At 35.8% G+C, this 27,363-nt stretch overlaps 2 protein-coding genes across 2 annotated transcripts in view; one reads left to right on the forward strand and one right to left on the reverse strand.

The window, feature by feature from the left end:
- LOC148939216 (uncharacterized) overlaps positions 1-3,879 on the forward strand; it is a 12,870-nt gene extending 8,991 nt beyond the window's left edge. Inside the window, exon 2 of the mRNA XM_089106814.1 lies at positions 3,383-3,879. Within this exon, the coding sequence (XP_088962940.1) occupies positions 3,383-3,879 (497 nt within the window). The remainder of the gene's footprint in view (positions 1-3,382) is intronic.
- A 1,560-nt stretch (positions 3,880-5,439) lies between these two features.
- On the reverse strand, positions 5,440-27,206 carry LOC148939217 (tyrosine-protein phosphatase 10D-like). Its single transcript, XM_089106529.1, has 4 exons — positions 27,052-27,206; positions 12,218-12,337; positions 8,091-8,217; positions 5,440-5,475 (listed from the first exon to the last, which is right to left on the reverse strand). The coding sequence occupies exons 1-4, from the start codon at positions 27,109-27,111 to the stop codon at positions 5,456-5,458; spliced, it is 327 nt and encodes a 108-aa protein (XP_088962655.1). The 5' UTR covers positions 27,112-27,206; the 3' UTR covers positions 5,440-5,455.
- Positions 27,207-27,363: the final 157 nt, after the last annotated feature.

Raw genomic sequence — 27,363 nt, forward strand, 5'->3', positions numbered from 1 at the left:
AAATTGAAAAATATTGAAAATGTAACTGCTAAAATTTAAAACACGACAAAAAAATAATTAATTAAAAAAAATAAATAATTTAAAAGAAATAAATTACAAAATAAAATTTAAAAATAAAGATAATTTAAGTGTGACAAGGTAAACCACAACCAAACACTAATGAAATATTCCAACTCTTGCATTTCAACGAAAGAAATTCAAAATGAAATTTTAAAAATAAGTATTATGTTACTGGAACTTGTTTTACAACACCATCAAAATACTTTAAGTGTAAAAAAATTGATATAATAATATTTATTTAATATCTTTAAAATTTAGAATCAATATGTTTTATGTGTGATAATTTGTAACCCAAGCATAATATACTGAAATAGTAAAAGTCTTGAATTGCAAAGAAATAAATTAGAAAATAAATTTTAAAAATCAAGAAAATGTAACTTTGACAAGGTAAACCACCACCAAACACTAATGAAATAATCCAACACTTGCATTTCAACGACAGAAATTCAAATGAACTTTGAAAAATCAAGAAAATGTAACTGTGACAAGGTAAACCACAACGGAACACTAATGAAAAATTCCAACTATTGCATTTCAACGAAAGAAATTCAAAATCAACTTTTAAAAATCAAGAAAATGTAACTGTGACAAGGTAAACCACAACCAAACACTACTGAAATATTCCAACTCTTGCATTTCAGCGAAAGAAATTCAAAATGAACTTTGAAAAATTAAGAAAATTTAACATTGACAAGTAAAAACACAACCAAACACTACTGAAATATTCCAACTCTTGCATTTCAACGAAAGAAATTCAGAATGAACTTTGAAAAATCAAGAAAATGTAACTGTGACAAGGTAAACCACAACCAAACACAACTGAAATATTCCAACTCTTGCATTTCAACGAAAGAAGTTCAAAATGAACTTTGAAAAATCAAGAGAATATTACTGTGACAAGGTAAACCACAACCAAACAATACTTAAATATTCCAACTCTTGAATTTCACTTAAAGAAATTCAAAATTAAGTTTGAAAAATCTTGAGAATGTAACTGTGACAAGGTAAACAACAACCTAACACAATTGAAATATTCCAACTCTTGCATTTCAATGAAAGAAATTCAAAATGAACTTTGAAAAATTAAGAAAATGTAACTCTGACAATTTAAACCACAAGTAAACACTACTGAAATATTCCAACTCTTGCTTTTCAACTAAAGAAATTCAAAATTAACTTTTAAAAATCAAGAAAATGTAACTGTGACAAGGTAAACCACAACCAAACACTACTGAAATATTTCAACTCTTGCATTTAAAAGAAATAAATTCAAAATAAACTTTTAAAAATAAATAAAATTTAAATGTTAAATGGTAAACATCAAACATACAATAATTAAATATTCAATCTATTGCATTTCAATGAAATAAATTCAAAATGAACTATCAAAAATTAAGGGAATGTAACTGTGACAAGGTAACCCACAAGCAAACACTACTGAAATATTCCAGCTCTTGCTTTTCAATGAAAGAAATTCAAAATGGACTATGAAAAATCAAGGGAATGTAACTGTGACATGGTAAACTACAACATCACACTACTGAAATATTCCAACTCTTGCATTTCAATGAAAGAAATTCAAAATGAACTTTGGAAAATCATTAAAATGTAACTTTGACAAGGTATACCATAACCATACACTACTGAAATATTCCAACTCTTGCATTTCAATGAAAGAAATTCAAAATGAACTTTGAAAAAATCAGACCTTTGGGGGGGGGAGGGGCCGGGGGCTGGGGGTCGTTCTGTGTCTCAATGCACAAAAAAAGTATAAAAAATGGGGAGGGAATGGGGGGGGGGAGAGGGGAGGAGGAGAAAGAGGGAGGAGGAGGAGGAGGAGGTGGGAGGAGGTGGGAGGAGGAGGAGGAAGGAGGTGGGAGGAGGAGGAGGAGGAGGAGGAGGAGGAGGAGGAGGAGGAGGTGGGAGGAGGAGGAGGAGGGGGCCGGGGGAGGAGGAGGAGGAGGAGGAGGAGGGAGGAGGAGGAGGTGGGAGGAGGAGGAGGAGGATGGGGGCCGGGGGAGGGCCTTTGGGGCACAGGGATGGCCTTTGGGACCCCGTTGGTCCTTTGGGAGCTCGATGGGCCTTTGGGGACCGGAGGAGGACCTTTGGGGCACAGGGGGGGCCTTGGGGGCTCTGGGTGGACCTTTGGGGGTCCGGAGGGGCAGTGGGGGACCGGTGGAGGGCCTTTGGGACCCTGTTGGTCCTTTGTGAGCTCGATGGGCCTTTGGGGACCGGAGGAGGACCCTTGGGGTACAGGGAGGGCCTTTGGGAGCTTGGGGGGGGGGGGGCTTTTGAGGACCGGGGGCTTCATTCGGGGTTGGGGTAGGAGGATCGGAACCCTTTGGGGTTGGGTTAGAGGACCACACAACATTGTTCAAATGAAACTTGTGTATTATAAGGACCACACTCAAAACCTCTTCCAAAATCTTCTTTTAAAATGTCTCTATCTGTTTCGCTGAAATAGTTCCATAACCTGTCTAAAACGGTTTCGCCCAAATAATCACTAAACACAAATTCAGCGTGTTCCTGTGTTATTGGCATCTCTGTACTAATGCATTTCAAATTAATATGAAACCTTCTCGCGCGCTAAAACAATTCATCGCTAAGATGTTTCTTGCCTAATTGTTTCCATGGCCTGTGGTTATTAATATCCTTTGGAGTTCGACCAGTAGAGCTGTTCCCGAGGCAAAGACATTAATGATTTTGGATCTATTCCTCGAGAAATGTTTCTAGGCGAAAATTTTTAAAGTCTGACAGATGATGTCATTGATTGATTGATCTGTCAAGAAAGGGAAAATTAATTTGTTGTTTCTAAGGGGAATTATTGATTCACGATAGGTGAATTGAGGTCGACAGCACAGGTGTTCAGACTCGTGACAGCACCACGTGGTTTATGGTTTTCCAAGTGACAAAGCTCCTGTTTTTTCATTCTCACTGACAAAAACCATGAAAACAGACATAAATGTGAGAAAATCCCTGTTTTTCAAATTCTCACTGACAAAAACCATTAAACATCCATAATTTGATGTTGACATCCGAGAAAAACATCAAATATATCGACAAACACACATAACCATCCATGAAAACAACCATAAATGCGACAAAATTCATGGTTTTTCAAGTGAGAATTTCATCTGTTTTTTCATTCTCACTGAGAAAACCATAAACCACGTGGTACGTACGGGAGTCAATAAGGCCCTTCTACTGGTGGGTATTCTACTTCGAAAAGATTTTAAATAGACCGAGACCAACCGACCCAGAAAGCATCCCTTCTACGAAATTTTTTACCTGAAAATTGACAAAAATCCCCCCACATCTCCAGAAATACTTGTTGCAGTGAAGAAACTCAAGAATGGAAGATCGCCTGGTGAAGACTGCATAACCTCGGAAATGATCAAGGCATCAGTGAGGACATGCCTTTCAGTGTGGATAACACCGATTACAACAGTCTGGCAGTCCAAGAAGGTCCCTGGTGACTGGACCAAAGGGATAATTGTTAAGAAATTTAAGAAAGGTGATGCACTTATCTGCGATAACTGGCGAGGTGTTAACGTAATATCAGTACCAAGTAAGGCTGTATCGCTTGTAATACTCGAGCGCCTGAAAAAAGCACTCGATCCGTATCTGAGAGAAGAGCAACATGGCTTTCGTACAGGTGGATCTTGCTCAGACCTCATATTCACGCTCAGGACGCTGATAGAAGAAGTAAATGAATGGTCAAACAAGATATACATGCTCTTTACTGATTTTGAAAAGGTCGTCGATTCTGTGGACCGTGACACACTCTGGGTGATTCTACAGCATTATGATGTCCCATAAAATATAATAAGTTTGATCATGGCCCCTACCTCCCCCCCCCTGGATACGGCCTTGGCGTGTACCCTATTTAAAAAGAAAAGAAAAGGAAAAAAGCAGGTGAACAGCTTAAGGACGCGTAATTCTCCTTTAAAGGCGTAACTCTTTTGGGGAGGGGGATAACAACATGGAAAATTTTGAGGAAGGTAGCGTACAAATATATCTTTTAAAAATTCAGGGATTACTTAAATAATAATCCGGGTCAAATTAAATAAATTGTACGTGAAACCGCGGCTTCTCGAATTTTTGGCAGGGAGGAGGGGTAGAGATGGCTTAGGACGAACCCCGTATATGGATTCATTTTTCCTAGTGCAGAAATGGTTACTGAGAACATCAGTCTTTAAGACACACGAGGTGTGCGCACTTTTCTTTACTTTCTTAAAAGATGTACATGTAGGTCCTTAGATTAATTTGAGGAGCAGGGAATGATCATCAATCTTATGGTGTGTAAAAAAAAAAACTTATAAAACTTATGGTGTGTAAAGTCACTTTTTTTCCTTTCCTTCGCACTCTTCAACAAAACTAAAAAACACACAAACTCAAACAAAATTCTCAAATTTGGAAAACCCTATTTTCCGCGGGGGAGGTCTGAAATAGGGCATTTTACGGGGGGTAAACACCCAGAACCGTAAAAAAGTCGTTAACTAAAAAATGTCGGTAGCTTATTAATAATTCATTATAAAGATAACACAAATACAAATGCAATATATTTGGCTTTGGTTCGATGCTAACAATTTTTAAAACCTTGAAATTCATGAAAAGACACGTATAATGGACAGCTAAGACAAATTATGACACCCGTTAAACAAGAAAAATATCACTACGCTGAAAAAACAGGTATGTTGACTACTAAAATTAATCAACGTAAATATCGAGATGAAAAGCTCATAAATGACCACAAAATTTTCAGAAAATTCGAGAGAATTTTGCAACCCAAACTATGAATTTTTAAAGAAAAACAAACAAAAATATATATAATATTATTTTCTTTTTTCATGAAAAAGACTATGCAATTAAAAAACAAACAGTAAATAATTCAAAAAACTTTTTCTACAAAATAAGCTTTTAAAAGAAAAGTGAATAACTACATTAAACCAAACATGAGAAGAAATAAAATCGAATAGCCTACCAATCGTAAAACTACCACAAATCACCATCAATAAATAAATGAGACCCAAAACGAACAGAAATTACCATAAAACCGAGTCAAACTCAAAACAACTTTTTAAAGACAATTTTACCGCACCTGTATCAAAAGACTATTTTACCACGTCTTTCCCGATCATAAAATTAAACGATGTATGTGCAGGGTTGCCACCTGTAGCACAAAAGTGCTATTTTGGCACTATTTCATTATGTGTAGCACTGTAGCACGTGCTCAGGGTTGCTGAATTAGCATGAAAGTGCTATTTTAGCACTATTAAAATCGATTTTTTTACTATAGCACCAAAAATCGTTGTGTAGCACGCGATTGTGGCACTTTAGGAACTGAAGATGGTGACAACCCTGTGTAAGTGACTGTGACTCGAAAACACGCGTCTCAAAAACCAAGAGTAATACCTAAAACAATGCAAAATAATTATCCATGAATGAATTGAGTCTGTTTCCAAGAATAATAACTTCTAATTAATTGTTTAAAGCTCAATTAAAGAAAAAAATCGTCCTTTTAACTTGATTTTCCTGAACGAAAGAACTATAGAAGATAGAACTATCCATAAATATAATTTATTCTCATCTATTTTTCAAACATATTAATAAATAAACGGAATTGAAATAGAATTTAAAATGAATTGATTTCATCTGTTTTTCTTAAATGGTAATGTCACAGCCTGGGGATGTCTCATGGCCTTTTTAACTGGCAATTCGGACTCTCAAAATAAGAATGGTCAGATTTGGCTTGTTACTGACTAATATTTTTTTGTTTTTAAGTTGTTTCAACTGAAAGTAAGGAGCAACATTAAAACTTAAAACGAACAGAAATTATTACGTATATAAGGTGGGTTGCTCCCTCCTCAACACCTCACACTTTACCATAAAGTTTGGATTTTATTCCAATTATTTAAGAATTACCCATGAAACACAAGGGCCGTTAAACTAGAATAATATGCTTTTTTAAAAGTTCTAAAAAAAATTAACGTAAAGAGCGAAATATTGAGGAGGGGACAAACCCCCTCACATACGTGATAATTTCTGCTCGTTTTAAGCTTTAATATTGCTCCTTACTTTCAGTTGAAAAAACCTTTTTTTATTTAATTTTTGATCGTTTTTAAATAATGCCGGGGAAACCCAGCCCCCTCCATGGAAAATTCCCTTCCTCAAGAAAAATTCCTCCATAGAAAGATCCTCCCACGTCCCCTCCCCACAGAAAAGTATCTGTATACTTCCCAATAGTCAATACTATATGTAAACATAGGACAAAGTTCATGGCTTGTACTCCTTCCCCCAAGGTCTTTTGGGGTTCAATACATCCTCAAAGACATAACTATAACATCTTTCGACTATGCTGAATAAAATGGCTATTTCTAGAATTTGATCGGACGACTTTGAGAAAGAAATACCGCGGCAGGGGACAAGCTGCCCTCCAGTATTTTTGGTCACTTAAAAAGGACACTAGAACTTTTGATTTGGGAACAGGGCTCAAATGAACCCTGTCCCGATCTTCTAGGATCACTGGTTCAATACTATCACCCCTGAAAAAAAACGCATCCGTGAACTTGCTTCAAGCAAAAAATATAAAATTCCATATTTTTGTATATAGGAACCTGAAATCTCCGCAGCAGGGTTCTTTGATATGCTGAATAGTATGGTGTGATTTTCACTAAGATCATTTGACGTTTTTGGGGTGTTTTTCCCTCTTTTCAAAATTGGGCAAATTTTTCCCAGACTCGTAACTTTTGACGGGTAACATTAAACTTGATGAATTTTATATATTTTGAATAAGAATTAAAATTTGATTCTTTTGATGTATCCATTGTTAGCTTTGGTTACACTCTGTTTTTATAGTTTCGGTTACTATTGAGCCGCATCGCTCCTTACTCACAGTTCGTTACCACGAACTATTTGAACTGATCGTGAACTAGATTTAGATTCACAGTCCATCAGCTTCCTGTTTGGATTGTAAAATTCATCACCATACTTCAATCGAGTTCTAGGTCTGGGCTGTCAGTATGTAAGGAAAAATTCAAAAACTTAAATGATAAAAATAGCTTAGATAAATAAAAAGAAATATAGATAAGAAAAGCTTAGATAGAAGATACAAATATTTTTGTTATAAGAAATTATCCGGCTAGTTTCTTTCTTTTTTCATTTTTTTTTAATACTTGATGTTATTTTCCTTGATAGGAAGAAACCAAAGGTTTAAAAAAGACGAGATTATTCAAACGACACCTCGGGAGATATGGTGCCAGAAAAACACTACGGTCCAACCGGGAACAGATCAGATAAGACCGAAACCGATAGGCCCTATGAATGCATGGGGTCTGATTTTGTTTGTGGTGGAGAGGGGAGACATCATGTAGAATTACAAAAATGAGTAATAGTCCAAATGAATTTCCTGAATTTCCAAATAAAAATGGATAACCCTCCACCTTTTCAACTATCTAAATATTGCACCAGGATTCAATTTCTTTCCACTCCAATCCCATATCCGGTTCTTCCGTATTAGCTAGTACACACTAGAGAAATTTGCTGAATTTAAGATCTAAGAAACCCGGTTTTATAGCCACAAAAACAAATGAGGGGTGACAGAATGCATTGGACTTGTATAATTTGGGCTAAATATTTGCAAATTAGGGGAGGGGGTAATGTTCGGTTACTTTACCCCAACCCCCATACTAATATTGAAATATATAGCCCAAATTATATTATTATATAAACTAAAGTATTATATTTTCATCATATTTCGGTATATTTCATTAGGATTAACCTAACTTCACTTCTCGAGTGTGTACAGGCTAATACGGAAGTACCCCAAGTCCAAAGCAAGAATTGAGACTTTCAATCGAAAACGTATAAATCGAAAGGGGTAAAAGAAGCTTCGGCACCAACAGGCTCGTGGGTTCGAGACCACCGACGCGATGACAAATTTTTCCTAACATTTTCCTTTTATATATAAAGTAAATAATTAAATATATTAACCTATGCATAAATAAATAAAATAAAGGAATAAGAAGTACCAGTTGTTATTCCTGCTTTCCAAGTCAGCCAATCACCAATAGTGCCGTTAGAAAAGAAAAGACGAAATTCGTAGCGGGTTCCAGGCAACCCTTGTCTAAACTCAATCGTGTTCGATATGTCCGATGCCTCAAAAAAGAAAATATTAAGAATAAAAATGTAAAAAAAATAAAAAAAAGGATATGGATTTCGTAAACATTAATTACAGAATAATAAGCTATACTCAAATTGTATTTCTTTTTTACGACAAAATTCATTTTGCCAGGCTGCTAAAAATTTAGGGCGTGATATGCCACTAGTCAACCATTTAAAAGACCGTATCCAAGGGGGGAGGTAGAGGGTTTGATCCACCCCTCAAATGTTTTTCCGAGTCGTAAAAACATAATAAAAATAAATATAAGACATATTTGATGCGTTTTTTAAGTCACCCTCCCCCAAAAAAACCTGGATACGGCCCTGACCATTTACCTAGGTTTTATTTCTGGAACTGTATCTGTTGAACCTCCTTTTAAAGGCATTAACAGACGGGTTGTAAGAGGTAACATCTCTCAGAAGCAGAGGCAGTTTTAGGGTGAACAGGGGGACACTTGCCCGGGCGCAGAAACTTTAGGGGCGCACAATTTCATACGCCTACACTAAAAAAAAGCGTTGTTAAAAATGACTAAAGTGTTAATTTTATTTTTAAAATACAGATTTTGTCACAACTTGGCAAAACAATGTGGCGTCTATTAGCGTGTATTACTACGACAAGCCGATTGAGCCGTTAAGTCCCCTGTATTTGTACTCTAACATTATCTTGTATCTACACAAAAATTCGCTTCCGAGATAAGGACGCCTTCCCCTAGTGTCGATGCGGCGAGTCCTATAGCACAGTCGGACTTTTTCCATCTGCCATACATTCTGTGATACGAACTAGCATCAGTTTGAAACAACATATTCACCAATTGTTCATAGGAGAAACGCAGTACGGGCATAATAGAATTTGAAAAAAAAAAAAATCTATTTCTGACGTCAAACAGAAAATGGGACGAGAAGGGAATATATATATATATATATATATATATATATATATATATATATATATATATATATATATATATATATATATATATATATATATATATATATATATATATATATATATATATATATATATATATATATATATATATATATATATATATATATATATATATATATATATATATATATATATATTAAGTTAGGATGCCTTTAGGAATCTTTATCTAGTTAATCGCTACACGTTAGCAAAATTTAAATTCTTCCCAAGCGTAGTGATTTATATCTGTAATAATTTATATTTTTGTTTCTTATGTTAATGAAAATAAATTACTTAAAGGAATTTTAGACATGGTAAATACTAGAGAAACGCGTGGTAAAAACTATATGGGCATCAAAAGTCCCATTTAACAGCAATGTTTGTGAATGAAAAAAGGGAAAATAACGAATTTTTGAAAACAAAAAATTTCCAAATATCTTGAGAATCAATTATACGTGTATGACACAATCAGGGTCACGTCCACGAGTCTGTTGTTCGTGAGGGGGAGGGGGGGGAGTTAAAGAATATATTTTCGCTCACATTAATCTAACGGGGTTGAGTTAGATTAGGACCTGATCTACTTAAAATATATCACAAGCAGGTCCGTATCCAGGATTTTTTTTCGGGAGGGGGAGGGTTACAAAAATTTCTTTTTTTTGCGGGGGGGGGGGGTATAAAAAACTTAAAAACGCATCAAAAATTTGTTAATGTTCATTTTGTTGCGTTTTAACGAATTGGATAAACATTTCAGCGGGGTTTAAACCAAGTGACTCCCTGGATACTGCCTTGATTAGAAGATTTTTTAACACTTTTACAAGGGGTAAAAATACTGGGTTTTTTGCATGCTTTTAGAATAATTTAAGTTTGATACAAATTTCAGGGGAACAACTGGATATCCCCAAAAATAAGCGAAGAAAAAATAAACTGAATCAACCGATAAAACTCTTAGTTAGAGGCAAGGCCGTATCCAGGGGGGGGGGGGGGGTTACCCGGTTTGAACCCCCCCCCCCCCCCCCTAAATTTTTGACCGACTCGAAAATAAGTCGAAAATTAGTAAAACCTAGGTAAAAATCAGTAAAATTAGTCGAAAACTTAGTCAAAAATTAGTAACCCCCCCCCCCCCAAAAAAAAGTCAAAAATTAGTAAAAACCCCCCCTGAACAAAAATTCTGGATACGGCCCTGGTTAGAGGGGTGAGCTTTAAATCTAAACTTAATGGAAAATGTAACATAACACATTTTAAATTACCAGTCGAAATGCCCCATTCAACAGGGCTAGTGGAGAGCCTGGTGATTGTTATAGAGAATCTTGTCTCACAATCAGAAAACTCTGGGACAAATTCCAGAAAAAACACAAAATGCATCAAAAAAGCTTAATAGAAGAAAAAAATTGACATTCTGAGATTACCCACGTGCAAGATGGACGTAGGCCAAATACAAATTAGCTCATTGAATATTCAACCTTCGAAAAGAACCTGACGAACAACTCACAAGTCAACGAATAAAATAGATATTCATGCTTAATCAACCAAAGAATAGGTATTATTTATATTTGACCTTAATTAAAACTTTACACATCTACATTTGTTATGCATAATTTATCATCGTCTTTTCCGCATTAGCGCTATATTTGATTATATATATATATATATATATATATATATATATATATATATATATATATATATATATATATATATATATATATATATATATATTAATCTCAAGTTGTATTTATTTTGAAAATGTTAATAGCAAAATAAAAGACGTCTACATAAAACATAGTTTTATTGCTAAAAACAAATTTATTTACTACAATCGCAAGCTGTATTCATTTTACATATTTTAATGGGATAATAATGAACTACCAAACTCAACATTATTTTTATTGCTCAAAACTCATCTATGTTATTCACAAGTTGTATTTATTTTGCAAGTTTTATTCGCAAAATAAAGGATCATTCAATACAATATCACTTCTAAAAAATCGTTTCTAAAAAAATATTTATTTTAATTGCAAGTCGTATTCAATTGCAAAAAAAAAGAATTACGAGACATGATATTATTTTTATTGCTAAAAAGACAATTAAAAACTTGAAATATTGTCAAAACAAATATAGACGAAAAATGAGCAATCTAAACTCTGGCATCAAACTGGTACTCAGAAAATTTTAGGATTGACATCAGGGCCATATCCAGGATTTTTTCGGGGGAGGGGGGTAATTTTTTAGGGGTATCCAGGATTAACATATTAATTTTTTTATCCAGGAAACTAAAATTGTATGTTATAAAAATTTATTTTCCAGCATAACAAAAAAGAGAATAGGCTAATAACAAAACTTCGAATCTTCAAAACAAGTTTTCTACCCCCAAAAAGCTAAGCTTCGTGGGCCAAATAGTCGTTCAGTGCTTGTAAAAGAGTTTTTTTTTTACACGAATAAAAAAATCGTTTAAAATAAAAATTTTAGGTGTCGTTCACAGAGCTTACAAAAAAAATAGAACTTTACTTACTGTTTTTCCGCCTTTCCTGAACCCATTTAATTGTACAACTGTTCTTTTTATAACATTCCAGAAAAAAGATTCCCAGCCAAAAATCGCTCTTAAGGTTTTTGGCAAAAAAAAAGTCGTCTCGTCTGCTTAGCAAAAACTGAAAGGTCTTTGGAAACTGCAAATGTCTTTCGTACGAAAACTCCTGCAGAATCTGATTGAGTTAGGGACACACCCATTAATTCAGTCTTTTTTAAAAGAGGCGGGACGGGGGCTAAAACCCGACATTTTTTTAAGAATTTTAAGAAATGAAGATTTATACTGATGTATACATGGAAGAAGTGCCATAAAAGTCGCAACGATTTGCCGATTTACCTACTATAAGCAGCAAGTATACAATCTCTGAACTTTTTTTTCGCAAAAAAACCTAAAATTTGTGCAAATTAAGAAACATTTTGCCTGATACAATCAATATAAAAGTTTGTAACACAAGATTCCTTACGGGAGATTATATAGGCATGTTTATAAACAGGTCTGTTCAAAATATTTGTCTATAAAAATATTTGTTTATAAAAAAAACACACCTTGAAAGTGGTATTGGGAGGAGGAAGCCCCTGAGGAGGCCAATAGTCCAGTCGGTAAAATCCATCTCTTTGTGATACGTCTCCAGGTATACGGATGGCCAGATTTGCCCCATCACATATCTAAAAAAAGAAAAAAAAACGCATTACTAACTAGATCTCAAAACTTAGGTCTTTTTTTGCACCGAATCAGTCTAAAGCAGAAATGGATTGAGGATCATCCCATGCAGGAGCGTATCCAGGATTCTTTTTTCGGAGGAGGGGGGTTTGTAAAAAGTGATTTTTCGGGGGTTAAAAAACTTCAAAATGCGCATCAAGAGTTTGTTTATATTCATTTTTGTTACGTTTTTACCAGTCGGACAAACATTTCGGAGGGGGTCAAACCCCCTAACCCCCTTGGATACGGCCTTGAGCATGCCCACCTTACTGCTAAAAATCCAATGTTGGAAGGAGAAGTCTGCAAGGGTCAAAGGTATAATTTGAACCTCCAGTGATACATGTAGGCCTATAAATTCCGTGCGTGATTCTAATTCTAAAAAAGTGCAACACATCCACTTTTCTACCAATATGCATTTACGAAGAATGGGGCAATTTCATAATTTGCGATTTCGCCAATGGGGTTGTCTACGTGGGTTGTCTCCTCCTCTAAAGCCACATTTTTTGGACCTTTGATCAGTCATAGCGAAATGGCTAGCTTAAAATTCCCATCCAATGTCACGGCTGGGGCGAGTTTACAGAAAACCAAAAAGGGCAAGGGAGAGGGGCTGGTTGCCCTCCAATCACATTCATTCCTTAAAAACGGCACTTAAATTCTTGGTCAGATGAGCCCCTCCAAAGTGTTTAAGGTCATCCTTAGTGCACGAATGGGTCAGGGAAAAGAATAAAATAAATAATACATGGACGACAACTTGCTCTTTACTAATATAAAAGCAATATTTACATTCTGACAAAGGTCTAAAATATTCGTCCTCCAAATGATACTTACGCAATGATACTAAGAAATCGCTCCTAATGAATTGTTTTTAATTTGAATCGTCAAAGGACCGCATTTAATTTTTTACGACTTTGTTTGCGCCAGTATAACAGGTTTCAGCGGTGTACGAGCTAAAGTAAAAAGACGGCGAAAAATTGGGATTTTATATCAAAGCTTGTTAAACGGGAAATGACAACACAAACGAAACTTCTGTCACAATGATAACATTAAAGTAGACCAATAGAGTAAAAGCGTGGGAAAAATTATCAAAAATCATCTATCACCATTAGTACCACATTTCCCTCGGTGTTGCCATGTTTAATCATCAAAGTTAATAATCCTCCTCATATACAGAATTTCTGTTCGTTTTAAGTTTTAATGTTACTCCTTACTTTCAGTTGAAAAAAATTGTTTTTTATTTAGTTTCTGACTGTTTTTCAAATCATGCCAGGAAATCCCCTCCCCCGTGTAGAACTTATCCTGGAAATTTTCTTCTCCACCGAAAATTCTCCCCGCGTAAAATCACCCCACAGCCTCGCCGAAAATCACTCTGAAAAATGTCTGTATATTTCCCAATAACAAATGCTATGGTTCCCAAACTATGGGTCGCGACCCACCAGTGGGTCACAATCGAATATTGGGCGGGTCGCTGTCGCGAGCATTAATATTGGCAATACTGAGATTCCGTAGTGGCGAGTAGTGGAACTTATTTGTTCTAATTGAAATGAAAAAAATTACAATTTTTACTAATATGAATATGAAAGACTGTTTTTTTTTGTGAAATTTTTGTTAGATAGGTCGGAGGCCAGTCAACTTTGGAAACTATTGCTATGTGTGAACAATATGGACAAATTCCGTAACGTACAGCCCTTTCTCCAGGGACTATGGAGGGCAAGGCCGTATACAGAGGGGAGGTAGGGGCGACTGATCCCCTATAAATGCTTGTCTGACTCGTAAAAACGTAACAAAATGAATACAAAACATTTTTATGCGTATTTTAAAGTTTCCCCCCCCCAAAAAAAAATAAAATAAAATCCTGCATACAACCCTCATGGAAAGTCATGCCATCAACAAAAGCACAGTCATTGGACCTTTCGAATATGCTGAATTAAATGACTAACTTAAAATTTTAATCGGATGTCTTTGGGGGGAAATTTGCGCCGGGGAGGATAGGTGCCCTGCAATCTTTTTAGTCACTAAGTGACCAAAAAGATTGGAGGGCATCTTCCCCCCTCCTGCACACATTTCCCCCCAAAGACATCCGTCAAAAGTTCAAAAGTTCTAGTGCCCTTGCACTAGAACTTTTGATTTCCGTTCGAATGAGCTATCTCATGATATTGTAGGCCCACTGATTCGACGCAATTATTCCTGGGGAAAATAAACACGCAACTGTGATCTTTCTTCTGCCAAAAATAAAGAATTCCATATTTCTATAGATAGGAGCTTGGAACCTGTGGAGTAAGGTTTCTGACATGCTGAATCTGATGGTGTGATTTCCGTTAAGGTCGCTTGACCTTTTGGGGGTGTCCTCCCTTTTTTTTAAATAAGGCACATTTTCTCAAGCTCGTAGCTTTTGATGGGTACCATTAAACTTAATGAATTTTATATATTTTGATTCAGCATAAAAAGCCAATTCTTTTGCAGAATCTATTGTTATCAAAGTTTCGTTTTTTAGTGTTTCGATTATTATTGGGCCGAATTGCTTCTTATTTACAGCTCGTTGCCACAAACTGTGTAACAAAGAATTACAATGATTTCACTTTTAGCTAACACATTATAGCACTTAGAGAAGCTCTTAGGGAAGGGATCAGAGCTTCCTCGAGGGGTCGAAACAGAAGGTGCCTCTTTGGCCCAAATACCAGTCAGAAGAATTTTTTTTTGTTTGGTTTAAACAATTTTCAAAGGTTTTAAACCGCAAGAGAAATAGCCAAGATTGAGTTCATCAGTCTTTAATAACTTTAGGCAGCAGTTGTTTATAGGTATTCAAGACATAAAACAACGTATATCTATGACCCAGATCAGTGATCAACCAATCTTCAATTAAAAGCATAATTCATTCTGGGAAGAATCTAAGCGTGAATTCATGCACGGACACCCACGAGGAGGGCAGGCCAGACGTTTGTCCCATTTGGAAAATAAAAACAAATGTATACCAAATGTCGTAGCCTAGCATACAATAAAAATATGGCTTCTCTGCAAAACAACAACAATTTTTTTTTCAAAACTTCACCTCTCAGCATTTATCTTGCGAGCATTAACCCTCCCCGTCCTCTAGTTGTGTCTATGCCAAGGTGGATTCTCCCACGACATTTGCGCTAAGTCTACAGCAAAAGAGACCTTCCCAGGAAATTATTCTAAGTTGATCCTGTAGTCCTGACCGCAATCTCTTTGAAATTGAAAAATGGCGATAAACATGAACTTTCTCAAAATAAAATATTTTCATAAGGACGTTTCTTAGTAACGCCCTTCACCCCAACTGAAATTTTGCGTATACCCCTGCGCTTTCGGATAATCTTGATACAACTCTTAGTGGGTAGGCTAACGTGCCTGCACAAACGAAGGTGAGACCCCCCCCCAATGCTTACAGGCAATGCTTATTCGATCCTTCCAATGCTTATAATCTTAAAACATATAAAAATATGGATATTTAGCATACATGCTTAAATGAAGCGTTGATTTTAGTCAGATAGGTCATTTCATTCGACATTCACTCTCGGCAAACTATAGCAAGGCTACAAACCTTCAGTTTTGTTTACCTACAATATCTACGTCGAGTTTATCCATAACTGAACAGGGTCTGACGAAATTATTTATATGATATATGGCACAAGTTAATCTCAAAAGTTCGGACTCAGCAAGTCATGTCTATTAGACATGTCTGCAAATAAGGACTGAGATATTTTCAAACAGGGAGAGAAATATTTCACAGAAAGATAAATTGAACTTTTTGTCACTTCCTTCAAACCAGACAAAAAAAAAATTACACATTTGATGAAACTAAATTTATCAAATTTCACCGTCAAAAATGCTATCACTCATTTCATGAATGACAGGAAAATTAAAACTATAGACAGCATTTGTGAAAGTTTTTGAACATCTATCTAATCTTGGAAAAATTCTTAGTAGCCCCTCCCCTCTTAGCGAAGTCTCCATTGATGTACAATAACATGAACTTGGCAACCCCTCCCCAAGCTATAGTTAGTGCTGTAGATTCATGCCCAAAGTTACATTGCCTAGTGACCAGTAGCTCTTTTCAAGAAACCCCTAAGCCTTTCACTTATAAATAAATAAAAGATGAAACTACATCACTACCAAAAAGACAGATTATTGTTTGTTCACACACAATAGTTCGCTACCATGGTTTGTTCGCATATTTATTACAAATAATCCCTCTATCCTCCTAATAACCACTGGAGGGGGGGTAAATAAAGGAAAACTAGCCAGGGACAGCACCCTCATCCCTCCCTAGAAAATTCTCCATTTCCACAGAAACATCCTTGAAAGTGAATGCGAAGTTAATTTTTGACAGAAGGCAGTAGATTTATTGGTAGAATTCGGGTATAGTAGCTTTTTTGTACAGCAGAGAGCTGTTCTGCTTGGAGATTGCAATGTTGAAGAGCTATTCTACAGCCAAGATTAAGGTCAAGATCTTCAAGCTCATACATCAAACCCCTTTTTTTCTTGGGTTTTTAGCTTTTGATGGGTAGTATTAAACTTGATGAATTTTATATATCCGGAATCAGCATAAATAACCAATTCTTTTGATGTGTCTATTATTATTAAAATTCCTTGTTATAAAGTTGCAGTTGCTATTGGGCCGAGTTGCTCCTTACTTACAGTTCGTTACCAAGACCTGTTTGATTAACTGTTCAGGCTTGGAATCCACTCTCAGAAGGGACACTGGGGACGGGCATGGACATTAATTTTGAGACAAATTAGTATAGATATGTCTGAGACCCATATTACAAGACTACCGCATTTTGAGTGGATCGGTTTTCTTTGAACTAAAAACTCCCTACTGGAAATCTGGAGAGCCGTGACAGATACGGCTGCTGGTGAAACCTGCCTTGCAGGTTGATGAAACTTTGCCGTGTGATCCCCACAAATTGGCTTAATTTTGTAGTGGTTGAATCACAGGGACTTTCACGGCAATGGCATTTGTTATTACAGATTCTGGCAAGGCCAAATCCATGTGGAAAATATACAATTTCTTGAAACGTGGATCGAGTTAGTGGCAATCGGGACGGGTATGATCTGAACAAGGCCTATAAGCCTAGAGGGCATTTTATCTAGCCAAGCCTTTCGCATGTCTTCAACAGCATTTGAGAGTCCATCCTCACTAAACGTAGTTTCAGCTTGAGAACAGGCTATTCGATGGATACAGGTATGTATGCTGTGTATCAGCATTTATGAGTCAATGAATTGAAGACATTATTCTTCCTCCTCTCGGCCATTTGCAAAACAATTTTCTATGTTAAATTTTTTCTACTGGACGTTCACCGGTTGATACCAGGAAGATCCAAAGTGCTTCAAAATATCCAAATATCGTTTTCGATATCGATATTTACGTTTCGATATTTGACATCGATATCCGATGTAACATTATCGATATCTAATATTGCCCAACACTAGGTGGGATTAAAACAATTTATAACAATGGTATAATCCTAAATCTATGCAATTGTATGATGCTCTTTAAATGGCATAGATAATACTGACTTTAGAAAATGCATGCAAATATGAGTCTTAAATTCTAGCAAAATTTTGAAATGATTGAAGTTTAACTTACCTTCCATCAAAGATTTGCCGAAGTTCTAAGTAATGTGTTTATTAGCATGATTAACATCAGCGCTAAGATACAATTTCTTTTATTTTGAAAATAAAGCATGACGGTGGAATTGTTCTGTGAAACAGGGAAGTTTTTAACTAATTATAAGAACTCTTTAGTCATCCCCAGTTTTCCAATTAATCATCCCAAAATACCTCTTAAGTTCTTACAAGTATAGAACGGGTAAATGTGCGAGCTTGCAAACACTTTTATGGGTCTTAATTTAGTCTGTATATGAATTTCTGGAAGTTTTATTGAAAATGATGAAACAAATTTCACGTTAGCCCAAGAGCTACTAAGCTGTAATTTTACATATTTTTGACTTAACATCTTAAATTACGTAGCATTTCCTCGTGATCAAAATATCTAGACTTTTGTACCTGTTTTAAATAAATGGATGTATCCCCATTTGAACGTTTTTTTGTTAGAAATTTAACTAAAAAATAAAAAAAATAAAAAAAAAAAGAGTCAGTGCCCTAGAGGGAGAGGGTTTGATCGCAGGAGCTTAAAATATCTTTCTATATGGTAGACCTATTCCTTTATATTCCATTCCTCTACCTCACCATCTTTATTACACCCTTATTACTAGCTCACCATCGGAATAACTACCTCCATGAAGTGTGTGGGTTTTCTGTGCAACAGAAAAACTGTGGGAAAATTGGAGGAATTCATCATACAGTGGAAATAGATGAATCCATGTTTACAAAAAGGACAAATAATGCAGGAAGAATCTTACATGCAACAGTGGGTGTTGGGTGGAGTGTGCCGGGAAACCGGTGAAAGATTTTTAGTGGAGGTTACCGATCAAGGAGCAGTAACTTTACTCCAACAAATTAAGCTTAATATAGAGCTAATAAAGTTTTTCTAATAAAGTTTTCATTAGCATTAACCAAACTTCACTTCTCGAGTGCGTTTTATACAATAGACAAGTGCCTTTCATTTTCTAGCTCACCATCTTTATATGCTTAAAATTCCACTACAGCTGCTTCTTGTCATCTTTGCGAAATTAGGGATCTATAGGTTTGAGTCTTTAAATCATGGCATAGGAAAGTGTTTTCGAGCACCCATTTCCACCCCTTCACTTTCCTGGACAGTGACTTTTCATGTACCCAGAGTTTCATTTTGCTAGGTGATTAAAACCAATAGAAATTTATTTACAACCCAAATAAGGGTATTCGGGGGGGGGGGGGCAAACCCGACCCGCCCTCTGGATATGGCCTAGATTGGAAGGTGTTATCAACTCATGACGTTTGAAAAATCGTTAGAAAATAGCTTCTGTCTTTGAACAACATTCAAACTTGGAATAGAATCCAGCTCTAAATCTAGAAATCACAAAGGCATACCATTCAAGAGAAGCCAAACTTTTAACATAGTATTTTTTGCTGACAGGAAGTCCTTCTCATGGTGGCTATCCCTTATCACCTCTTAACCAGTTTTTTGACTGGTCAACTATTTCACAATTTGTTTTGTATAAGGTACCACTACTTACACGGTTTGCAATGGTTAAGGCAAATGAAAGACACCTTAAGTTGATCTGATCAGGTCTTTTTTCCTTGATTCTTTTACACAGATGTTGAAGATCAAGCTTACGACAACATGTGTATAACACCAATCAAATACAAGGGATCCCCTCCATATCCCCAAGTTTCTTGAATTTCAGGGCACTTCTTGGTGTGATATCTAAGTAATACAAATCCAATGCATTGTGATCCGTCATGTGTCTTTGTAGCTATGAAACTGGTTATTTTAGATCTTTCATTAAGCAAACTTCTCAAAGTGTGTTCTGGATTGTACGAGAGTACCCACTTCTTATTTAAATTATCCAACAAAATTATCTTCCCCTCCCCCCTCAAAAAAATTCTACAAAGACACCTGATTACCGTTATGATTTAAAATAATCAATTCAGCCAAGAATTAAAACCATGTTGTAATCATGACTGTTAGTAGGAATCTCAATCAGGCTTCGGAATTTGAAAAAAACGGCATTATTCCATAACAGGTTTAAAGGTTATGTGAAGACAGATGTATTATTTATCTTCACAGAATTTCTTCTGTGTGAATGAAAATTTTGGGGTCGGATATATAGTCTAAATTAGGCCCTGGGAATATGTTCAGAAGTATCCATCTCCATCCTTCCCTATCCAATGGACATTGTACCTTTGATAAACGGCGACATACTTTATGCTATCAAATAAATTTTCACAAAATAATCCATTATACAAATGTTACACAGAATGTTGCTCAAATCACGATTTCAAACCCTAGAGTAAAAGAAAAGCAGACTTAGCCAAAATTAAAGAAAAACAATGTTACAATGTTTCTTTACAATCATAGGCAGCGCGCTAGCGCTGCCTAAGTAAAGAACGATGTGGGCACAATGTGTTGTTTTTTGTTGTTTTTTTGTTGTTTTTTTTTCTCCCTACCTAGGCACTTCGTGTTGAAGGAGTTGTCATACAAAGTTCGAAAAGGGCTCATTCGATTGAAAATTGGAGTGGCTAGTGTCCTTTTTAATAGTCGAAAGTAATTGGAGGGCAACTAGCCCCCGCCCTCCACGCCCATCATTCCCCCAAACACACCCAATCAAAATTTTGAGTTAGCCATTTTGTTCAGCGTAGTTGATTTCCAGATAGAAAATACCTTTTTGAGAAGGACACTCCCCCAAAACCCACGGGGCAAGGGTTATAAGTTATGCCCTGAGGGCATATAAGGTTTTTATAGAAGGCGTTGTAGTAGAAACTTCAAAAAAGGCTCATTCGATTGGAAATTCAATTGGCTAGTACCCTTTTTAATAGTCGAAAGTGATTTGAGTGCAACTATCCCCCTCTCCCACGCCCATCATTCCCCCAAAACCCTCCAATCAAAATTTTTTATAGAAGGCGTTTTTTTTGGTACTCCTGTATTATTCAGAACACACTCGAGAAGAGAAGTTGGGTTAATCCGAGTGAAATATACCAAACTATGTTGAAAATATAATACTTCAGTTTATATAATAATATAATTTGGGCTATATATTTGCACATTAGTGGGTGTGGGGGTAAAGTAACCTAACCTTGTCCCACCCACTAAAGAGCAAATATATAGCCTAAATTATACAGATCCAATGCATTCTGTCACCCGGTAGTGATCTTTGCGTCTAAAAGGCCTGTTTCGATAGATCTCACATTGAACTAAGTCCTCGAGTGTGTTCTGAATAATACAGGAGTACCTTTTTTTCAATGAAAATACCACAGGTAAAGTCCTAGTTAAACTTGTTTTTATCTTGGAAAGTAGCTGAGCTAGGTGAATGCAAACTTTCAGGAATGAATCCAGGGCATAAAATATAGCCAAAGAAGGTGTTATAAAGCTACTAAGGTGGAGCCTCAATATATTGAAGTTCCCTTGAAGGGTAACTTCAAGGGGAAGATATGTGATTGGTAGCCACAGGGCAAATGTCCTATATTTATACTACCGGGCTGGTGGCCAATCTCTCAGTTCTGACTAAGTTAGGCCTAGCCGGTAGACCTAATTTCTAGCTCAACCAATTAATGGTTGAGCTACGGGAAGCTACGAAAATTCACATTTTTTTTGGGGGGGGGGGGTAAAAATTATTTTTTTAAATCAAAGGGTTGGAGGCCATTTTGTTAATATTCTCAAATGAAAATACCAAACAAAAGGGCAGCTTTGGTCAATATATACAAGACTCCATAATTGACATTCACATAGGAACAAAGAGAACATGCTGTTTAATTCTTTTTTGTATGCTATTTCCAAACATAATAACCAATTCTCTGGCAAATACACCCCCCCCAAGGGTCCCATATACAGCCCAAGGCAGGGGCGCAGCAAGAGAGAGGAACCCTTCTCCCAAAGGTTTTTTCCTAGATAATTTCGACCACACTGCCTTTCCATGACGATAAAATAAAAGTACAAAATAGGGATAAAATCCTTTTTAATAGACAGTGTATAATAAATTTCACAAAAAATGCCAGATATTTCGGTCACATTTACAGTGACCATCATCAGTAGTAAAACTTACTGATGACGGTCATTGTATATGTGACCGAAATATCTGGTATTTTTTGTGAAATTTATTATACACTGTCTATTAAAAAGAATTTTATCCCTATTTTGGACTTTTATTTTAAAGGTTTTTTCTGGTTCTACATTGCTGTTGGGAAGTAAAGCTCATGTCCTGGAAAATTAGTTAAGTATAAATTAAAAAAATGGAAATATATGGGGAAGTTTTCTAAAATAATGAAAGGGCAAAATACAACTATGATTCCATGCAAAACACAGGTACGTTTATGGCCACATACACAGAAGAGGTTCCAAGCATCAACAAGTCTTTAAACCGAGGACATATGCTTCAAGTCAAGGGAAAGAGAGAACTTTTGAAGCTGATTGTATCTACACCATTTTCTATAGCCACAAAAGGACTAGCAATTTCGTGAGCACAAAGACTTTGGGACACTATCAATTAACAAAACCATTCAAAATGGTTTTGGCAACCTCAGAGCTTTGAATCTGGCAATACTGCTTTGATGAATCACCTGGAAAAGCAGGGGGAAATTCAAATTATTTAAGCAGACAAACTCAAAACAGGATCATTTCAATACTTAACAGCATTGTCTTGAAAAAAAAAAACTTGTGGAGAAAGTGAAAGATTTTCAGTGGTGTCAATGAAATGATAGATGTGCATACTATAGCCCAAATGACAGTTTGTGTTAAGTTTGTCAACATAGAAAAGTTCTTGCAGTTCATTCCTATAACTGTTATATCTGAAAAGAGATTAGCATATGTAATACACAAACAGGGGCGGATTCAGTTTTTTTTTGGGGGGGGGGGCAAAATAGGTTAATCCGATAAACTTGCGTTAGGAGCACGTTTATTAACGCAAACTTGCTTTAATTAAGTAAATTACACTACTTTAGACTACGTTAGGAGGCACAAGCCCCCTCCCCCCCCCTCTGGATCCGCCACTGTACGCAAAAACTATAAATGATCTTACACTTCAACCACAATTCATGATAGGTCGAGGATATGGTGGTGCTGTCATGATGAATGGGCATATTAGGGGAGTTCAAGCACTTATAAAGGAAAAGTATCCTAAAGCCATGCATCTACGTTGAAGCTTACAATGCTAAAACCTTTGCATTTCTGAAGAATACTCTGTTCAGGATGTGCAAAATTATATAGGCACAATTGAAAGTGTTTACACTTTTTTTTTTCTTTTTTTTTAATGCCCCAAAAAGGCGAGAAGTTCTTACTGTACAAATTGAAAGAAGCAAAATGACAAAAGAAGAAAAACTGACAAAAGAAGAAAGAAAAAACTATATAAGTTGTGCCCCACTTGTTGGACTAACTGCCACAATTATGTGCAATTATTTGTAGAGTTGCTTCATCCCATACTATCTGCACAAAATAAAGCCTGAATTGATAAGAAAGCTGCCATTGAGGTTCAGGTTCTGCCATAGAGGCTCAAGTTCAATTAAAAAATGTGATTTAAAAGTGAGCCTCTCTGTAGTCAAGTGTGTGTTTTCCCAGATTTTGCCATTAAGTTTGTACTTGGAGAGATAATCTCGACCTTCCTGGTACTGTAAAGTCAGCAATAGAAATTAGTAGCAACCTGAAATGAGGCAGACATCCCACATTCACCTATTTTTAAGAAACTTAGCGACAGATATGAACATTTGGGGATCCCTGTTTTGAGACCAAAAACAATAGGACAGCAAATAATGAGACACAATGCTCTGGCCATTTCATTTGAGGACTACAGCAGGAGGTCACTATTTAGGCCATTCCTTTCCTTGAAAACTCTATCCAGGCTTTTGCCCAAAAGATTGAATTGCACCAGAACATATCATCACCCTTCCAGAAATACAAAACAAATACGTTTTTTTTTATTGAAATGCATGGTTCAAATGGTGTTTTTTTTTTACCTTTCAATGAGGGAGGTGTAGTCTTGGCTCAGAAATGAACCAGTTCAGAAAGTGGGAATCAAAACACTTCTAGAATTACGAGGCTAGCAGAATCTTATTGACCTTGAAACTTCAGAAGGTGTATGTTGAGATTGTTCCATTTTGGCAAACTTTGAATAAAAATAAGAAACAAGAATGCTATTGAGACTTTGCAGCACTACAATACTGATCTCTTGTCTGTGGTAAATGCATTACTTTACACTTTGGCAACAATTCCAGTCACTACTTCTATGCCTAAAAGGTCATTTTTATTGCTGAAGCTGCAAAAGACCTACTTGAAAATCAGAACTTCCAGAGAACAACTTAGATAGTCAGTAAATAGCATACAAAAACAAACAAACTGGGTCCCTGAGGATGAATTATGTGATAAAGTTACTAAAAAGTCAAAAACACCCAGCATTTCTTTGTAAAAAAAAAAAAAAAAAAAAAAAAAACTAAAAAATATTCTTTTCCATTTTTTGGCATTATAAAAATTTTTAAATTACATGTAAAATTCAAGTTTTCCCAATATGGCACATGGTGTAAGCAATACATCAGGGTAAAATTCTAGATCAGGGGCTTCTTGGTATCTTGGAAGGTAGTTGAGTTAGGTGAATGAATCTATGAGCCCATGAATCCAGGGCCTAAAGTACATCCTGAGAATATATTGCCAAGGTACTATCTCTACATTACCTTTACCTTAATTCACACTTCAGAGTGGTATTAAGTTCTGTACTGGCTCTGTTTTGGTCTGTGTCAATAATAACAATGTAATGTAATGTCACTGTTTGAAGGGCCCAGTGACACTCCATAAGAGAGATGCAATTTAAACCTACTTGGCAATGGTGACTGCAAGGTAGGTATGATTCATAAGAACCATTCTCCAGTGGTTTAGAGTTGACAATGCTGCACAAAAACAACTTTGAATAGAGTGTGATACCCAAAGCATCTTTGATACCCTTTCCTTATTTCTAGGGCTTAGAAGATTGCATAGGTGACAGATCAACATCCATCTAAATTTTGTCAAAAAATACATTTTACCTTGATTTTGAGTTTTCTATATCTTTTCATTGGCTCTGATTTTTGAAAATATAATTCCTACCATTTCAGTGGGATTTTAAGTCTCTTCAAGGTTTTTTAAGTTTACAAACCTTTAAAACCATAAAGGTCAGGACTGAGTGAAGGTATGACTTGTGAGGTTCAAAATACTTTCAGTGTGCCTCAATTCAGCAGATCTATTTCTCAAGGTCTAATATGTATGACACAAAGATTATAAAAGGCCAGTCCCCTTAGGATGAGCAAAGAGAGAATAAAGACACTTCAAAATACTTTCCCAAAGAGTTTATTTTAGGTCCTGGATTCATTCCTGAAATTTTCATTCAACTAACTCACCTACTTTCAAAGATAGCAAGAACCCTAAAATAGAGTTTTACAAAAGTCTTTAGGGGGGATTAACTGTTTTTAGGGTGGCAGAGATAACCTAACTAGGTCCAATGCTGGTGTACCTAGGGTAAAACCCCCAGCTCACAGACAGCATCTAATCTCAGATGGATACCCTAATTAAAAAGTAGGCCTATGCAGGGGTGTCATGTATGTTTTTCTAACACTGCCAAAAAATTTTGTTCAATAAAATAAAGACCAAAAAATAGTGACCTTTTAAAGTTCAAGGTAAATTTGCAGTGTGCCATATAAACATCATTTGATGTTTTTTTATGCTCTTTCATAATTCATATAAAATACCTTCAGGGCCCCTTTAAGGGCTCAAGATGCAATTTGCAACAGAAGCAATTATTTTATTATGAAAGAGAATAAAAAAAAGGCATCAAATGCTGTTTTCATTTTCATCTTAGCTAAATTATAGTGCCACCTAGAAATTTAGGTAAAAATCTACCAAATCATATTATTGACTTACTCATAAAGTGAATATACCCCTTGATGCCTTTTTTTATGCTGATTACGAATATAATACTCATTTCTATCAGAAATGAATTTCAGTCCCCCCCTCATATATGCCAATTCAGGGTATATATTTCTACATTAGGGGGTGGGGAAAAATTTTGTTTCTGATGTAAATGGGAGGTAAGTTTAAACTTTACCCCACCCCCCCCTAATGTAGAGATATATACCCTGAATTGGCATATACAGGTGGGGGGGGGGTAAAATTCATTTCTGATAGAAATGATTATTATATTCATAATCAGCATAAAAAAAGGCATCAAGGGGTATATTCACTTTATGAGTAAGTCAATAATATGATTTGGTAGATATTTACCGAAATTTACCCCATTTACCATATGTCTACTTTTTAATTTGGACATCTGTCTGAGATTAGGTACTGAGATTGGTAAATATTTACCAAATCATATTATTAAGTTATGACTAAAGTGAATATAGCACTGGATGCCCTTTTTTTATGCTCCTTGCAAATATAATAATCATTTTTGTTGGAAATGAATTTTAATCCCCACCTCTATATATACCAAATCAGGGTATATATTTGCACATTAGGGGGGTGGGGGTGATTTTATTTCTGATGTAAATGAGAGGTAAGTTTAAACTTTCCCCCCACCCCCCAATGTGCAAATATATAGCCTACCCTGAATTGGTAGGCCCCCTATATATGGGGTTGGGGGCTAAAGTTAATTTCCAACAAAAATGATTATTATAGTTGTAAAGAGCATAAAAAAAGACATTGAGTGGTATATTCACTTTAGTTGTAACTCAATAATATGATTTGGTAAATATTTACCCTGAGATTTAGGTATAGAGTACTTGGAGCCTTTCTTATCCAAGGCGCACTTGCATTAGGCCCATGTAGGTGAGTAGGAGGTGCATTTGCAAGTGAACTGATAGAATTGATGTTTAGGCTATTTGAAAAGAGGATAGGCTACAAACAGAATAAAGTAGCCTAGCTTAGTAGGCTATGTTTACCTTGTTGCTATTTTGACTATGGAATCTTATACATATTTACTGTATTTTTTGATGAAAATACCAATAAGAGGTATTCTCCAATACCTAAGGGGACAACCCCCCTCCCTCCTATTGGTGTCACTGAAACCAATGAGCACAATATTCTAATTACACATGTAGGGTAACTTACGGGTAATATAAAAAGAAACGACAGTAGAATTATAGTTAGCAATCTCAATATAATATCCATTTTGTTTCTTTTTCAACATTAAACCATCTTTGTTTTTTACTGGTAGAAAACTTCCATACACCTGACAATCTAATTAATACTAAACTGAATTTGTATATGTACTCGCCTAGAGCATGGACCCTAAGGCTAAATTTCACTGCCAACAAGCACTCTCTAGCCTGAAAAATAATAGAGACCACTGTAGTTAAAACACACAGAAAACGTACGTTCACACCAGCATTTATTTATCTTTTTAGGGAAAGTTGGTCAAGT

This window comes from Artemia sp. Qi Xiang Cuo, chromosome 21, assembly GCF_049724085.1.
Source record: "Artemia sp. Qi Xiang Cuo chromosome 21, ASM4972408v1, whole genome shotgun sequence".
NCBI lineage: Eukaryota > Metazoa > Arthropoda > Branchiopoda > Anostraca > Artemiidae > Artemia > Artemia sp. Qi Xiang Cuo.

Bases quoted from the DNA above. Each gene is read 5' to 3' on its own strand.
- LOC148939217 (XM_089106529.1), bottom strand. From the start codon at position 27,111: ATGGATATTATATTGAGATTGCTAACTATAATTCTACTGTCGTTTCTT. The intron at 12,338-27,051 runs GTAAGTTACCCT...TTCTTTTTTTAG, and splicing joins CGTTTCTTTTTATATTACCC to ATATGTGATGGGGCAAATCT. The intron at 8,218-12,217 runs GTGTGTTTTTTT...TTCTTTTTTGAG, and splicing joins CTCCCAATACCACTTTCAAG to GCATCGGACATATCGAACAC.